This window comes from Phycodurus eques, chromosome 11 (assembly GCF_024500275.1).
Source record: "Phycodurus eques isolate BA_2022a chromosome 11, UOR_Pequ_1.1, whole genome shotgun sequence".
Classification (NCBI taxonomy): domain Eukaryota; kingdom Metazoa; phylum Chordata; class Actinopteri; order Syngnathiformes; family Syngnathidae; genus Phycodurus; species Phycodurus eques.
In genome coordinates, this window is record NC_084535.1 from 6,045,655 (window position 1) to 6,063,599 (window position 17,945).

A 17,945-nucleotide genomic window follows, 5' to 3' on the forward strand; every position below is an offset into this window, starting at 1 on the left:
ATCTGGCCACTAATGGATTCACACTGGTTTCCATTTGGGAATGCACCATTAAAACTCATTCACTGCCAGCCTTCCCAGTTAACATGGGTATTTGACTTCAAAAGCCGTCAATGGCAATGAATGTGTTAAGTTGGTTTGCCAACTGCTAATGGACCACACAGAAGAAGAAGAAGAAGAAGAAGAAGAAAAGGCAAAACATTAGGTACAGTCGTCTTTTGTGCTCGCATTTTCCGTGTTTGCAGGTTAGGTGGAGGGCAAATGTTATTGCTTGAAAATAATTAAAAAATAATTATTTCCATTTTCATTTTTTAATGAAGGCCAGTAGAAAGTTATAGTGAGCGCAAACTTCTCCAAGATTGATTGGAGGTGCACACCCACTCGTCTCAGACAATATTTCATCATCATTGGGATTAGTTCACTGAGACTCCACATCCCCACTGTTAGCTTGGCCAATTTCAGTTGTTGATTTCCTGATGCGCTTATTGGGGGCAATGGGAGATCCAGGCTTCACTCCGCGTCTCTCGCTGCGGAATATCGTCATTGATCAAAGCAAAGTCGGCCTCATTATTGACTCCAATGCTGTTGGATGAATCCAAACGAGCGCCTGGCACTCGTGTCGTTAGAAGAAATCTCCAACTAAGACGAGAGCACGTGGCTCCTTCCTGCAGGCGGCCACATATCATTTTAAGGAAATATCTTAAGAAATATAGCTGAAGATTACCACTGAATGTGTAATGACTTGTGCTGCTGCAGCTGAGTTTTTTTAACAAGTGAATTTCAAAGTTCCTACACGAACCAAACAATTTAGAGACTTGCCATGACCTAATATCTTTAATTTATCATGTGTGACAGCATCCTCAACTATCGTCATTTTAATGCACAAATATGTTTATGCTCGTAATATTATGCCTGTATTTTTTTCCTTTTGTTATCACAACTTTATTCTGTAAAAATTGTGATGTTTTCCCCCTGTAATATCATATGTAAATACATAAATTAATGAATGACAGTAAATACACTTTATGAAACCATTTTATTTACCTTTAGCTTTACATTCTCTCTTATCGTCTTTAAACAATTCATTATCAACATTTCAAATTTAATTCAAAAACCTTTTCTTCGAAATGTTAAATCTTTATTCCCGTAATATTAGGACTTTATTTATTTAAAATTGACTTTTTCTTTGTAATATCTTGTCTTTAGGCTTTTGACAAATTTTGACATTTTTTACAGTAATATTACAACTTTCTTTGTAAAGTCACGATTTACTCCTAGTAATATTGAGACTTCAATAAAGACTTCAATTATGTAAAATTACAACTTTTATCACACATCACTTCATGCTTGTAAAATATTTTTTTTTCCCTCTTAATATTACAACTTGTTTTGTAAAATTACGTTTTCCTCCTAATGGTAAGACTTTATTCCTCTCACATTAGGACTTTATGTAAAATTGCAACATTTTCCTAGTGTTATTGACGTTTCACCATAATATTAATACTTTTTCCTCTTATCTCTACTTTATGCTTGTATATTTATTACTGCGTCCTCATAATATCACTACTTCATTCTAATGTTACTGAGGATTTTACTATTCAAATTGCGGCTTTTTTTCCCAGTAAACTCATCACTTAATTTTCATAATATTACAACGTTTTCAGAGTACACTCTTTTTTCAGTGTGGCCGTAGTACGCCGCAAGAAAATGTGGTTTCAAATAAATGCAATTGCAAAACAATTTTTTATTTTTTTATTTTAACCGGGCAAGAGTTTATGAAACAAACCACATACAGTGTTCCCAGTAATGATACGCCTGCCATATTACGCAAGAAATGATTTCAAGTTTCCATTTAAAGTTGTGGTCCAGCTGACGACCGTGTCGAAATGATAGTGACACGACCATTTTCAGTTCAAATGATGTAAGGTTCGATCAACAGTGGTTCTGATTAGCTTTCGGGACGTGTTTATTCAGCCGCCAGCGCTCAATGCGTCCATCAGCGAGAAAGCGAGAAACCGATGTGTCATGTCGTGATGTCAGAAGACTTACGCAAATCGGCGGCATCGGTTGACTCAAAAGTTTGGAACCGCTTCAACTGTTTATGAATCATCCATACTGACCAAAAACTAAATTTGGAAATTAGATTTTGTCATCTTGGATTCAAATCTGGGCAGCGAAGCTACCTAGTGGTTTAGCATGTCTGCCACACAGTTCTGAGTTTCTGGGTTTGAATCTCGGCTCTAGCCTTCCTGTATGGAGTTACATGTTCTCACTATACTTGCGTGGGTTTAAAAAAACCAAAAACCGAACCTTTATACATAGAGAATGAAAAGATGGATTCAAACTCATTAAAAATCAATTGTGTTCTTACTTTGATATGGAAAACTCATCCCCAAAAGATGTAAGTCTGGTGGACTAAAAAGGAACGTTGACTCGAAGTGATATCCAAGCTTGCTTTGTTAGTGTGTGTCAGATATCACACAAAAGTTGTCTTGCTTTAACCCTGACAAGAATCCATATGACTTAATTGGGTGTTCAAAATGAATGCGATATTTCCTGAAATGAGGCAGTACAAGCGTGAGATAATTTTTTTCTCCCCTAAAAATAATGTCATTAATTGTGTTATTTAAATGAAATATGAAAAATCACAATGAGCTTGATGAGTACAATGATACATCCAGCCATCCGGTTTTTTTTTGGACCGCTTTGTGCAGGCTTGCGGGTGAGCTGGAGCCTATCCCAGCTGGCTTTGGAGTCAATCACAGGGCACATGTACTCTAGAGACAGACAAGTCCGTAATCCTAACTGATAATGCCGCAAATGCCTGTTTCCAAAGCAGTGTTGTCTTGTTGCAGCAAACACGGCCAAGGTGTTCCTGGAGGTGCACGATGAGAACGACCACCCTCCCGTCTTCAGCAGGAAGCTCTACATTGGCGGCGTGACCGAGGACACCAAGATCTTCAGCTCTGTGCTCAAGATAGTGGTAAAAAAACAAAGCATTCCACCTTTGCTTTGGATAAGTCAGTTTAGCTTAATGGAGGCTGGATGAGTCTTGGGGTAATTTTTGGATGCCAACCACTCCTGGGACGGTTCACCACTGTTTCATTGTTTTCTCCATTTGTGAATAATAGCTCTCGGCTTGGTTGGCTGGAGTCCTAAAGCCTTAGAAATGGCATTGTAACCTTTTCCAGGCTGACAGAAGGCAATGACTTTTACTTCTTACCTGTTCTGGAATTTGTTTGGATTGTAGCATTTTGTTGCAACTTTTTGAGATCTTTTGGCTGACTTCATTTTGTCAGACAGGTTCTAGTCAAGTGATTTCTTGATTGAACAGGTGTGAAGGTTATCAGACTTTGGTGTGGTCAGTGACAATGAAGTCAGCTTTGCAATTGCTTTTTCACACAGGGCCAGGTAGCTTTGAATAGTTTTTTTTCCCCTTAATAAATAAAATCACCATTTAAAAACTGCATGTTTATGTTTACTAGGGTTAGCTTTGTCTGATATTTATATTTCTTTGATGATTATCCTCAGTCATTAAAGTGGGGAAATTACAAAAACACAAGAATTTGAAAAGGGGGCAAATACTTTTTCACGGCACTATATTCCCTAATGGTTGAAGTCATGAGTCAAATTTAGCAAGTGTAGCTCCTTCCACGGTGCCGATTGGCATCCTTCCCGCAAATGTTGTTATCTGGCACGTTTGCGGCCTTCCATGTGGTCCCCTTGCCCCTTCCCCTCGTCAATCAATAGCAAGGTTGGGGAGCGAGAGAAGAGATTGCTGCTATTTATCAGTGTCACTTGCGACACGGGCGAGAATTGATGCATATGTCTGAGCTCAGTCGCCAATGTGAATTTGTGCCTCAGAGGTTTTTCTCCGGTTTCACTTTCCATCACGTTTAGTAGATAGACTAGCTTAATGGACTGTAGGCTGGCTATGAATTATGAGCTTCTTTTGAAGATGTTTTTAATCCTGCGTTTTATATATATATATATATATATATATATATATATATATATATATTTTTTTTTTATTTTATTTTATTTTTTTTTTATTTTTTTTTAACGCTTTCATACTTTGCTTAAATGACCACGGGAGAAAATGCGTGAGGAGAATGTAATCATAAGGGGAAACATTGACTTCCTAGTAATCTATTACAACAAGTCCCTGTGGAACAATCTGCAGCAGCCAGGTGGAACTTCACGAGATGGAGATAACGCAAGAGCTTGCGGCTGCTGCTCTTCTTCTGTCAGCCACTTAATGTATCGCCACGACACCTGCATGGGAGAAAAAAAAAGCAATTATGTCCTCCATCACTTGAAGGCTAAGTCCTTTTTTTAATTTTAAACGGCCCATAGTTAAATTTGTTAATTATTCTTGTTTTTGTATTGCAGTCCCTCCTCGATTAAGACATCACCGCATGACATAGAGTAATTAATAATCGGAGCTGCTATCCCACAACTCTTCAGCTCATTGAATTAGTGGACCCTCACAAATCGAATGCAATCCGTTCCGGGAGGCTCTTTGGCCTTCCGAATTCCAATAAATTTTCCCCAGAATTAAAGCTTTGCAAGGATTTATTTTTTTTAACCTCATTATAAAACTTTGAAGTACAGGTAATGGAAAGTAGGGGTGAAAAAAAAGTTGCCCTAAAGACAATTTGAGCATTTTCACTTATGGAAGGCAGATCTTCACGACACTATACACTGAACTCGCCAATCGCCACATAAGTAATAACATTTGTAATTTCATTTGAAATGTTAATTAAACTTGTAAAAGAATTTACATTCAAAATTACTCCTAATGAAAATGTGTACTTCAAATATGATCACGAGTCCAGCCTGGCTTGCTGAGACTCTTTTATGTACTTCCTGTCTCTAATTTCCTGTTTTATGATTGAACATGCAAATAAGCACTGCCAACTGGGTGATATTTAAAACACATTTGAAATATTTGTAGACTATAGTGTTAAACATCATGGCTTTCCTGACTAACACTGAACTTTCATGCCTTTTAAATATTTTTTTGAGGCTACCGATCAGGACACTGGGAACTTCAGCGCCATGGCGTACCGTCTCATCATCCCGCCAACGGCAGAGGGCCAGGACAGCTTCGTCATCGAGGCGTATACCGCCGTCATCAAGTCGGCCATCATGTTTCGAAACATGCGTCGGTCATATTTCAGTTTCGAGGTTATCGCCACCGACGACTACGGCGAGGGTCTGAGCAGCAGCGCTGACGTGGTGGTGAGTGTTTACTTTTATAGCTACTGGATGTGATAATGGTAGTCGAACAGTTTAGCTCCTGTTATGTAAATTGGAGATGAAACACTTACCACTCATCTTACCAGTTTTTAGCCCATTTTATGTAACAGCGGGTGGTTGAAGGCAGAACGTTTTTTTTCTCCCTATATTTTAAAAATATTTTCTCTACATGTGATGTTACATTTTTAAAATGGGTCATTTTGACAGGGTGGACATTTTTAGCTAATGTTAGCATTTATTGACCTTCACTTATCAACATGATTCAGTTTGCAATCATTGACTGTACTGTTTAAGAAATATATTTCACATTTCTGAAATGTTTTTATATTAATTGATATTTTGCTGTGGCAGAGTGGGCATGTTAAGTTTGAAAACTTGTAACTCCATACGTAATATAATTAAACATATTAAAGCTTCTTCTTGCTTTTCTTTTGATGACCGCAGTTCAAGCTAGTGGCCAAATATTTGGGCACATACCAATAAAATACATGTGTTTCCATCATTTTAGATTATTTTTTAAAATTGGATGTGTGAGATTCGGTATGTCCCAAACACGCTCTGCTAACTACAGTGTGTAGACTTTACACCAATCTGATTGGCCTGATCGGTATCGATAATTAGCATTTTATGCTGATCAATAAAATTGTACGTGTTTTTGTATTGTGTACTGACTACTATTTTTCTCTCAAACTCTGAGTGCAGTTTTCCTCAATACTTTCACACACTGCATCAAGCTCTTCTTTGCCCCACTTCGGCGCTACTTTTCCCCAGACGTGTTTTTTTATTATTATTATTCCAGGCCAACACACAAACGGAGGGAGCATGCGGGACGTTGCTTTGAAATTCAGTGAGAGAGTGGTGATTGCTTAACGGTGCTGCTCGTTAGTCATCAATTCTCCAAATTCCAAATTCTATATGCGTTATATATATATATATATATATATATGTTATATATATATATATGCGTTTTTGTTTTGTTTTTTATTTTTTATTAGGGTGGTGTTTCAGAGCACCGGAGGCTGTTGAACTTAATTGTGACACCAGAATTGGGTTTACCGCATGGCATTAATACCATCCATCCATCCAGCAGCCTATCCAAGTTAACGTTTAGGTGAGAGGCAGGGGGCATCCTGGACTGATCGTCAGCCATTCGCAGACAGCATTAATACAAGCAAGCAGTTTGAGGGTACATTATATTTTTGTCTTTTTCTGACATTTCCGGGTCTTTCCTTTCTGTCTTGGACCGGCAGGTGTCTGTGGTCAACGCACTTGACATGCAAGTTATTGTGTCAACCGTCCCGCCTACTTTGGTTGAAGAGAATAAGGACCAACTCATAAGGTAAGAATGCATTTCCATCCATCCATCATCCATTTTCTATAGCAGTGATTCACAACTGTGCCACAAGATCATCAGGTGGGCTGCGGAAATGATCGATTTTCTCTTAGTTGGGCCGAAAATTATTTATGATGAAGAATCTTTGGACGACCAAGGAGCACAGGTTCAACTGAACAGGCCCAGATCTCACACTAAGTGCATTTGTGAATAATAATAATGGTATGTGTTCACTGTGAAGGGTAAAATGCAGAGAACAAATTTTGTGTGCATGCATGCATGTTCATGACAATAAAAGGTGATTCTTCTTCTTCTTCTAAATTGAGTTGAGGTCATCATTATTTCATGATACGGTACGTCATTTTTGTGACATTTTTCTTTCTTCTTTGGTATGCCGTAAGATTTTTATTTTTCTGTAAGATTTGGTGAACCCCCGCTATTCCAGGATAGGGACCGAGCCTTGCCCAAGAATAATGGAAATCCGTGACTTAATAACGCCTCTCTAAAAGGCATTTCTAATTGCATATACTGTAAATGACGAAAGATAGCGGCAAGGTACTTAACGTGGAGAGGATCATAAAGCACCAACACCGTGTATTTAGCGTGTACACAATCATGAACTCATATTACATAAACGAATGTATGAAGTTCAACAAAAACAAACCAATTATATTAGCTAGCGTACAAGCCTATACAGTATAAGACACTGGCACAAAATGACATGATGTCACATATGAGTAGACACTACACAAACTCAGTCATTAAACTCACTCGATGGCATTTACACGCAATCATAACTGTTAGGGAATACAGGCAAAATTTAACAGCAAAGTAAACTGCACGGGTTATAAGTAGCTGCATCAGGAGAGAAGCAGAAACTTTCACTTTCACTTTTGACGGTGGATGAGGTGCATTCAAGGACCGCCAACAAAAAGTACGCAGATGAACAAAAACACTATAACTAGTTACACGCCTCTGAACTCCAGTTTCGATTTTCCTGCAGAAAGCTCAACTTCCCATAGCTGACGGTTATGTTAGATGACAAACTATTCTGGAGTGAATCAATAGTGCCTCTAGTAATGACACCAAATTATAACAACTAATGACATTTTAAATTATAATGATTGTGTTTACTTAATTTCTGTCATGATTTCACAAGGGGTTAAGTTACTGTGTATTAAGGATGCGAAAGAGACCGTAAATACATTTCACCAGATGCACATCGCCACATCCGCCCCTATCCAATCAATATTTTATTTTCTGGAACATGTGCTTGCCCTCCAGTGTGAGTTCCAGTTAATTGTTTTCCTTGTTTGAATAGACACCCCCTCCCCAAAAAATGATTTGCTCCCTCTCCCACTGCTCTACCAGCAAGGATATGAGCTATTTCAATTTTAAGGTGGCGCCTCATTCCCCGTCTAAATTTGTCATCGGAATAATAACTCGTAATACCACCGACTCGCCAAACTAAAACTCTTCTTTGGCTCTTAAATAAATATCCATCAGGTGAGCGAAGGCCTTAGTCATTGACCCAGTTGAGTGCATAATCCAGTCTCTTCTGTCCCCGTCCAAATTAATTAATGATAGTGATTCTGCGAAGCATCCTTTGGCACCTCTAGAGACTCGCTGTTTTGGCCTAATTAGGCAATTTTAAAGGCAAATTGGTGTTAAGTGTTGATTCTTTTAAAGAGCTCACCGTGTCTCATTCAGACCGAGAGATGGAGGGGAGAAATATAATAGGCTTGAACAGTGCCAGTCGTCCACATTTGCTCATTTGCCCGAGTGCTCGTACTATTTATCAGCGTTGGCAAAGGCAGACTGTGAGGCTTCAAGCTGAGGTGTGCCTCCCTCCCTGCCTGCCTGCAAAGGATAATCAGCGAGTGTCTTTGCCAAGGCTCAAATCGCAGCAGGGTCATTGCCAGACTTGCTGAATTGGCCGTGCCAGAAATGGTTAATTGATTCCGAAGCTAATGGGAATCGAATGACCTTTATTATCGCTTTATTGTTATTTTTTTGTTTTGTTTTTTTTGCATTGTGGCATTTCAGTATCCTGGAGCGTCACATCCAGGACCAGATTCCCGGCGCCAAGGTGATTGTGGAGGCCATCGGGCCGCGTCGTCACGGTGACGGCTTCGAGCTGGAGGACTACACCAAGTCGGACCTGATGGTGTACGCCATCGACCCGCTTACAAACAGGGCCATTTCACGGCAGGAGCTCTTCAAGTACGCCTGTGGAGTTTGTTTCACCTTTTTTGCTTTTCATTGACATTCTCGTCAACCGATCTTCCTATAGCCTCTTTCGACAGCAAAAGTATTCATGCTCTTCTTTTCTTCTTCTTTTCACTGTTAGACAGTTTTAAATCATGAAACCTCTACAGTCGCTGTTCCCTCATGCTGACTTCTGATTTGTTAGAATTTCACATTTTTCTCCAGTGTAAAAAATGGAAATTTAGTTAGTCAACCTGTCACAATCATAAAACCTTTATTATCTGCAAAAGCAGCGCTTTTAAGGAGACCTACATTGTTCCCCCTCATCTTTGTGAGTCACATCCTGCAGATTCAGTGAGCCAGATTTTTTTCTGGAACCATTTTCCGCTGAAAAACTCATCTAATTTCTGCTATTGTGCTCAGGCTAAAGTCCTGTCCAATACGATAGAACAATGGACCCCCGCATAGTCGCGGTATGGCCTTCGTGGATTCACCGATTCACAGATTTTGTTGGGGAACCTATTCCCTGCGGGAGTCTTCCCGTGTTCCCAGTGCCTCTCTGGCACAGCGCGTTTATGCATTATTTTGACCATGTTTGCATTCTAGCGGAGTGACACAGAAAGGTGTTTACAAGACATTTTTGTTCTTATCAGGGGAAACCGGGTCCGTAGTTGGCAGTTGGTGATGAGGTTAAATTCCCCCCCCCCCCCCCCCCCCCCCCCCCCCCCCCCCCCCATGTACAGTACATGGCCCTTCTGTGTAAATAATCAGGAACAGGTCTTTTGAATCCAGTTTTTGTCTGAGCGCCCAATCAATAGGAGACATGCACTCTTGGGGTGGCACCATTACTGTATATATACATACAGTATAATAGGAGCACAAACTCAAGGCCCGGGGGCCACATCCGGCCCGCCACATCAATTTATGTGGCCCGCGAAAGCAAATCTTCATGTTTCTTGCTAAAATAGCAACATTGCAAATCGTCTTCCCTTTTATATAACATTAATTGCAAACATTTTTGTTACCAATCCCCATTTCAAAGTAAACCGAATTAACTTTTTACTGGCTTCTGGTTTCAAATATAGTTGTTCATCGATTGTGTGTGTGTGTGTGTGTATATGTAATAACATGAGACAAGTGTACATTTACTGTGTATGTGCGCTCATCACGGGCCCTCCAAGGGAAACCATAACTACGATGTGGCCCGCAGCAAAAATTAGTTTGACACCCCTGAATAGGAGTGACAGGGTACACCAAAATGCTGTGCAGACAAGGTGATTAAACTCCCTGTTCCTTACTTTATGTTTCGTGTGGTAATTCAGTATATAGCTGTACCATACCAAATGTTCCACACCGGAAAATTTGAAAACACTGAATACTTACAAACTGAAATGAATAGAAATAACTATTGTTTAGGTTTCTTGCTTCCTTAGAAATAATACCTCAAAGTTTTACAAAATTTTCCTCCAGAGAATAGCATGAATTAATATGATGTGACACCTTGAACATTACAATATTTCAGACAAAAGATGAGTTAATAACCTTCATCTGGTCTAGTTTATTCACCTCTCAGAAAACCCAAATGACACTAATCGGCTGTGGCAGTGTGTTCTACCTCCTGTCACACATTGGATATTCTTCCAAATAACTCGGGACGAACAATGTAAAATCAAAAGCTCGTTTTATTTTACGACGGTAGTGGTGTAAGTCTTGAAAGGAAACGAGTTGAGATCATGAAATCTGTGAAACAATCTGTGACAACAAAGGTTTTGTGGAACATTTAGTTGTGGAATAATACATTTCAACATATCTCTGTGGCCAACTTTATTAGGGTTGTTGTTTGTATCTTGAATATTGCCGCAATAGTTTAACCACAACATATGCATCCATGAACCCTCACACCAATGACCAATGAGACTTAATTTAATCATATATCGAGCTAGCTAGCTAGCTTACAAACTAGCTTTGAAGGCTAGATATCATGCTGTTTTAAAAAATCTGTTCTTTCATTATTTTTTATTTTCACCAGGATTATTAGTTTTTATATCATGATTAGTGCTGAAAATAAACATATATGCCTGTGGTCTACCTATGTTAGCTCACTAGTTTGATTTTCTTCTTAATAGTTTGCATCAGGTTTATTGCTAAAAAAATATATAAATAAATAAATAAATAAATAATCTAACCCGAGTACTGTAAATCTGCTTGGCTACTTAGCTATCTTGGTAACTATCTTGACTGGTAGCTATTTTGCAATCTACCTTTACTTGTCGTCTACCAGTATGTGTTATGTCACTGTTTTATTTAATTATTATTTTTATCAGGGTTATTGTTTATATCAATGTTATTGCATAACAATAACCAATTTAGCTCTGTAGCTTTCTTGATCGATATCTTGTTCAGTAATTTGATAGCCCTTTTTGCACTACATGTAATAGACGTGTAATAGACGTGGCTATTGTGTGTAAATATTATCGTCTTGGGGGCTAAAGTTGACCTGCCAATTTTCCGCCTTCTGAGGTATTATCAGAGCCGAAAAATATACTTCTCCCTCCCTCTTGTGTTGAAAGCAATTGTCACTGGTCCTGACTAACTGTGCCATGTGGCTGTGTGTAAACGCACACAATTGTAAAGTTTCTCAAATTAAAACTGTGTGCAAAAGAGGCTGATGGCTAGCTGGCTAGCTGTCTTGCTATATGCTAACTGTTATTTTCAGCTCAGTTTTTCTTTCATTTGGATTTTTACGGGACGCTGTGTTGCTGTGTGAAAGCCACACGGTTAGATAATATCCTGTTTTTGCCTCGGTTATGTGTAAAATGCAGATGTGTAAAATTTTTGTCATGCTATTGGATCGATCTTGATTCTGAAGTGCAATGAAATACAACATATTCTATTGTGGCTATTTCGTGTGATTTCTGTGTTTTAAATGAGTATTAACAAAAATACGCTCTTTTCGACTCCTGCTTGTGCTTCAATTTAGATTCCTCGACGGGAACGTTCTGGAAATCAACAAGGAATTCCAGCCTTACCTGGGCGAGGGCGGTCGAATCTTGGAGATCCGCTCGCCGGACATCGTGACGAGCGTGAAGAAGGCCGCCCAGGCTGTGGGCTACACGGAGGGAGCTCTCCTCGCTCTGGCCATCATCATCATCCTCTGCTGCATCCCCGCCATCCTCATCGTCATGGTCACGTACAAGCAGTGAGTACAAGGCTCACCAGTGTTCTGCTGCATTATAAATAATAAGAACAACATTCAGATCAAACCCTTCTTGCTGTGCAGTTGGCTTTTTTTTGTCATTATACATGCTGACGGCGCACTCTGCTGGCGCTAAGGGAACGCAAATTAACGCGTTTGTAAAAAAAATTAAAAAAAAAAAAACTACAGTCGGTTTTGAACGTCATAGCACGTTGTCACGCCACTTAATCATGTCTGCCCCACGCAGATACACACAATATATACATGAAGATGGCCAAGATTTGGAGCATTCCTCTATGGTGTAATAATATTTGGAAGAAAACAACGTGTTGTCCACGCATTGCAATCACTAAGTAGTATGAGGGGCCGTCAGGGACATCATTTAGGATTGCCACACACAACTGACATTCTATAGTTTTTCACTCACATATACAGTACAACTGAAACACTCTCACATGTACTGCAGAAACATTTGTACACTACTGAAAAACTCTCGCACATGCTACTTTTTTTTGTTTTTTGTCCTATTAGGTCAAGCAGAATGGAAAATCAGTATCCCTTTCATGCCGGAACAGTTTTACTGTGTCACAGTGGAGTTTTTAAGCTTGGTATGTGGTATGATAATTGAGGTTTATTGAGAATCAGACTTGATCAGTCGAACAGAACAAAGTTTCTAGAAGGGGGAGAGAAACAAAGACAAAAGACAAAGCACTAATTATAAACAGGAGAGAAGTAAATCATTACATTATCGACAATGAAATTCAATGAAACATTAAATATGAGTGTTGCATGGGGCTGTACTGCTGCACTCTGTGAGGGAAGCACAGGACAAGATAGAACAGGACAAGGACAGGAGAAGAAGCATGCAGGACAAGGGTCGTGAACCCGACTGTGCAACTGAAGGGTGGTGGCATTATGTGAATGATAAAAGTCTACAGGACGACAGTATAAGTGAGGGGATACACACGCGATTTGCATATTCATGAGTTATTTGTCGCAGTAAGTGCGTGACCAAACACACAGTGAAAGACTCCTAGGATTTGTGTCTGCGGATACATGCGAGTGAATTGATACCGTTTTACATGCACAAAGACTGACAGAAGTGTCCTGTAATTGCTGTGGCCGCACCGCGGCGGCCGAGGACCCCACTCAATCAATCGAGGGGCGGGATCAGGCCCAGGGGTCCACCCGAGAGCAGCCCGGTGGGGGGGACATGTCCCACACCGAGGGACCCAGGGCGGTCCGCCGACCCCACCGAGGCGCCCCGACAACTGGCCACCCGGTGGGGGCCCCAGGGACCCAATGCCACCAATGTATGAAAGGATTTCATTTGTATCGCATTGTTCAAGATCGAGAGAGTTCTTGTTCAACAAAGTGGCCATTTAAGAAACAGAAAGGAAACTACGGGAGATGGGCGCAGATTTTGGCCTCACCCAAAGCATTTTGAGTCACATATTCGCCTTTAAAATGATTGGTCTCTATAAATTTCGACATTAGCCGCCATTTTTTTATTTGAGCAAGACTGGGAATAAAAATCATGGCAATAATTAACTTATCCTTTTTTGTCCCCACTTCTCCTCTCTCCCCTCTCTTCGGATCTTCCTCAACATCAGGTTCAAAGAGTAAGTAATTATTTCCATTCATGTTTTATCACATTCCTTTATTTATTCTGGAGCGCAAAGATCAACTGAGGTGCACTTTGTCTCATCTTAATTATTTATTAGCTATTTAAATGGAAACCTGTGTGACGTTGCACAAAATACACACCAGTGTCATAAGAAGTGTATATATATTCGGGTTAGTGGGTTGTTAATGTTTCATTGTCACCAATTTGTTTCTTTTCAAGCTCATTCGGTTTAAGGGGAAAAAATCCACATAATGTCAACTGGGCTTCTTGATTAGTGTTAATACCCACACACTAATATGCTTTTCCTATCTAACGTGTTTGCTCTGATAACATTTATTTTGGGGGGGACTGGTGATGCTTTCTTGAAACAGGCGACAGGCAGAGTGCGCCAAAACGGCCAGGATTCAAATGGCTTTGCCGCCGGGAGGCAAGGCAGCTCCCACCAGCGCTGCGGGGGCCAACCTCTACGAGGAGCTCGGGGACAGCAGCATGTGAGTCACCCTTGACCCCCGTTTTTAGACTTTAGCCCATGACGCAGGAAATACTGTACTGTTTACTGGCCGTTTTTCATATGTCTAATGACATCCGAAATCAGATAAAATTCTACTATTACAAAGTTTTGTTTAACACTGTCAGAAAAGTATTAATGCAATATTAGATGTATTATTGTTGTTTTCTATTTATCAATCCGTCCAACGAGCCAGTTAATTTGCTAGTTAGCTATTGTGCTAGCTAGCTTTTTTTTTTTTATCCATGAGTCTATCGATCTATCTATAACATCACTAACTAGCTTTCTAGCCGAGTTATCATCTCCAATGTGTTTTAATTTTGTGTATTAGTTATCTGAAACAAATACTGTGTGATACACTACTGCAAAGCGCAACCACTATAATAATCATATTAATAGTGTCAATCAAACCTAAGCATTATTATCTTTGTGAATGTTTTTTATACACCAATTTTTCTCTTAGATATGTGCGGGCCTGCCTATTATTGTGTTTTTTGAGTGTATAATATTGGTAAAGTAAGCGGTGAAGGTTCATCCAAATTTGCTGGCAAGTGCAATGCAAGTTTGTTGTTTCTGGGGTTTGTTTTCACATTACTCCTACGCTCTGCTTGTTAGCTAGTTTGCAACCCCTGTGGTCAGTTTTGCTCGGCTCCCCGGGATGCAAACCTGCGGACGTGTGAAGTTCCTTGGTAGTTGGAAGGCTGGCGTAGTGGTATAGCTGTCCATTGTTCGGCCACAGAATGTGAAAAAGCCTCACGCTGCATGGCTCCACTTTGGTCTGGTATAACATTTTTAGCACTGCATACTGTCAACTGTCACCAGTGGTCCTGAGGCTACATCAGCTTTGTGTTACCTCGTGTGACTCCGACATCGAGATATGTATTGAACCGACATCCAGTCTCTCCCTCGGTCGTCTTACCATCTGTCTGTGTTTTCTGTCCTTACCGTCCTGTCTTTTCCCCACTATCTCTCTGGATTCAGACTGCAGTAAGTAATCTCCACATCAAAAATTCACTAAACCTATCACAGGAGCATAGATTCCCCTTGTAGCGGATAGCTTTCAGGTATGCTTTTGATTAGTGTGACCTTTTTTGACATGGACCTGAAGGGGAAAGGCCTTTTATCCCACGTATCCAAATGATTGCCCTCGAGCTTCTGCTTCATCTCATCCTATCCTCACACCTCCCAATGTTTTGGGCGAGGACACCGCATCCCTCAAGTATGGAATGATGTAGGTTTTGCAGCAGGCGCTCAAGTGTTGAAGAAGATCTGTTACGCGTGGTAACTTTTGATACATTAATGATCCCCATAAGAAATAGTCAAAATAATAGAATAGAATAGAATAAATAAATAAAACTGTACAAGACATGGTTTATGTAAGATTTTAGCTTGGTTGATCGTCATGTACAAGTACAAAAATAATAAAAGTATATAGTACATATAGCTTAGAAACACAGGGTAGACAACTTTACCTTTGGCAACTACTGTTTCACAATTTTAAGAATTATCTGAACTACTCTTAGACAATTTCCCTTTCATTTTTTTTTTTATTTGACAACTTGAATACATGATTCTTTGTTTGCTTTGCATACATCTGCTTCTTATTGCTTTGCGAGTAGTCAAATAGTCGCAGTCTTATCTAGCCACCCAGGAATCACACATTAGCTTTTTCCTTCCCCCTTTTTTTGAAGCTTTTCCCTCCCCGAAGTCATCCCTTTCACTTGTTTTCAAGTCTTTTTTTTTCTTCTTCTTCTTCTTCACCACCCTCTCTGGACCAGGGCTAAAAAGTCTGTCATTGAGGAGGCCGACCACCAAAGGATTCTTAGTGCCTTTGCCTGTCGCGCCCTTGCAGCCCACAGCAACGGAGCACTGCGTGTCAACCTACCCAAGTCGGAGAGCAACGTGACCTTCCTCTCTGACCGCAGACCACTCACCACCCACAACCCCGTCTACAATGACAACAGTCATCTCGACAGCCCTGACCTCTACACAGGAGGGAAACGTCTTTCCAAAAACAGCTTTTCTTTTTCTGATCCTTATTCTGAATGGTCAAAGTGCGCCTGGACGATGCCGGCTCGCATTCACGCAGAAGGCAACGAGGCGCCTCGCAGGCAAGTGCTCATGGACCCGTCCGACTGGGAGCTGCAGATCCTCCAAGCAGCCATGAGACGCGGGCAGCAAACGCAGGGTTTTGGCGTTCATCCGCTGAGTGGCAGCTTCGAAACCAAAATGTCAGTCCGCGAGCAAGCCAGGCAGTTTGAGCAGCAGGCCCTCCTGGAGCGAGCCCTCATGCAGAGCAGACAAGGCTCACCCTCCCCAATACTTGTCAGAGACCAAGACAGCACTGATGTTCTAGAAGTTTCCTCAGACACCCTCCTGTCCATTATGGACTACCCGTCATCCTTTGGCAGGGATGTAGCCCCAAATATTATCGTCACCCAGGGAGACGAGTCGTGGCCCCTGTCTAACCAGAGATCGACTCCACCTGTCCTCAGGAAGTTCAGCTCCAGCATCTCCAACTACATGACAGTGCAGTCGTGTCAGATCCATGTGGAGATCATACCCGATCCACCAGAAAATCCGCCGCCTCCTCTTCCAGAGCGGCAACACTCTCCACCCTCGCACTCGACCTCCCCAAGCCCTGATCCACCTTCATTTCCACCCTCACCCCCTAACATTCAGAAACATAACAGTACCAATCAGGCCTCTCGTCCTAATGTTAACTATCAGGCCTCTCCTCCTCCTCCCACCCAGAAACATGTTGTCCCCCCACCTCCGCCGCCTCTGCCTCCCCCACCATCACCTTCCATCGACCAGATTCGCCCGGTCGTCCAGTTCGTCCCAACGTCTTTGCCACCCGTGTCCTCGCTTCGACCCGTTTCAGAACGCAAAATCCACTCTCCCATCATCGCGTCACAGGCCGAGACTGGGAAGCGTGAGCTTAAAGGGATCCTTAAAAACCTCCAGAATCTCGCCGACATAGAGAGGTCTGTTGCCAACCTATACAGCCAAGTCGACAAAAATTGCAAGGTGCCCAAGTTTAGCAAGAAACCACAATTGTCTGAGGAATCAGAGGGTGCTAACAAACTGCAAGACTCTGATCTCAGCGGTGAGCAGAGCACGCCAAAGCCCAACACTCGCAGCTCTGCGGTCCAAATCTGCTCAAGCGTGAACCGTGCTCAAAGCGAAGAAAGCGAAGCAAACGTGGCGGCCGAGCTTCACTGCTCAGACGCTGCCGAGCTCAGCGAGCCCTCTTCTTCTCAAACCACAGTATTCTGACTTTCTCTCCTCATATTCACATTGTTTTGAATTTTTACACATCCACTTTGTTTTACTGTTCTGTTTCTCTTTCTGAATTTTGCACGACTGGTAGTTTTCCACCGAGTCAGCATTTTTGTTTGCGTAGGTTGCTCACAGAGAGAGAGAGTGCTTTTTTTACTCGCTATATTGTTCTTGAAAGCCGCCATCTGCCAAAGAAAGTGTACTCAGCTTTGCCATATTGATTGTACTATGCTTTTATAGGCCTGCATTGCTCCATAAAAGTTTGTACCAGTTGTCTTCAGTTAAATTGCAGTTTTTGAATTAGAGCTACAAGATTTCACATTCAGCTTGGCATTCTGCATAAAAGGGGGACGTATAGTTTGTATGAAGTTTTATATTGTGCCTATGAGCCAAAAGCTTTGACTTCTGACTGCAGTGTAATGGGAAACATGTGGTGCAAATGTCCATGATGGCTGCAAAGTGTCACAAATACATGTATATATAGTTGGGAAAAATATTAAACAACCACCATTCTTACACCTTTAAACCAGAA

At 41.1% G+C, this 17,945-nt stretch overlaps 1 protein-coding gene across 1 annotated transcript in view; it reads left to right on the forward strand.

The window, feature by feature from the left end:
• The window catches only part of LOC133409479 (protocadherin-15-like), a 220,203-nt gene that overhangs the window by 190,818 nt on the left and 11,440 nt on the right, over positions 1-17,945 (forward strand). Inside the window, exons 28-34 of the mRNA XM_061689538.1 lie at positions 2,853-2,980; positions 5,026-5,241; positions 6,510-6,598; positions 8,639-8,815; positions 11,781-11,999; positions 13,610-13,618; positions 13,995-14,114. Coding sequence (XP_061545522.1) covers positions 2,853-2,980; positions 5,026-5,241; positions 6,510-6,598; positions 8,639-8,815; positions 11,781-11,999; positions 13,610-13,618; positions 13,995-14,114 — 958 coding nt within the window. The remainder of the gene's footprint in view (positions 1-2,852; positions 2,981-5,025; positions 5,242-6,509; positions 6,599-8,638; positions 8,816-11,780; positions 12,000-13,609; positions 13,619-13,994; positions 14,115-17,945) is intronic.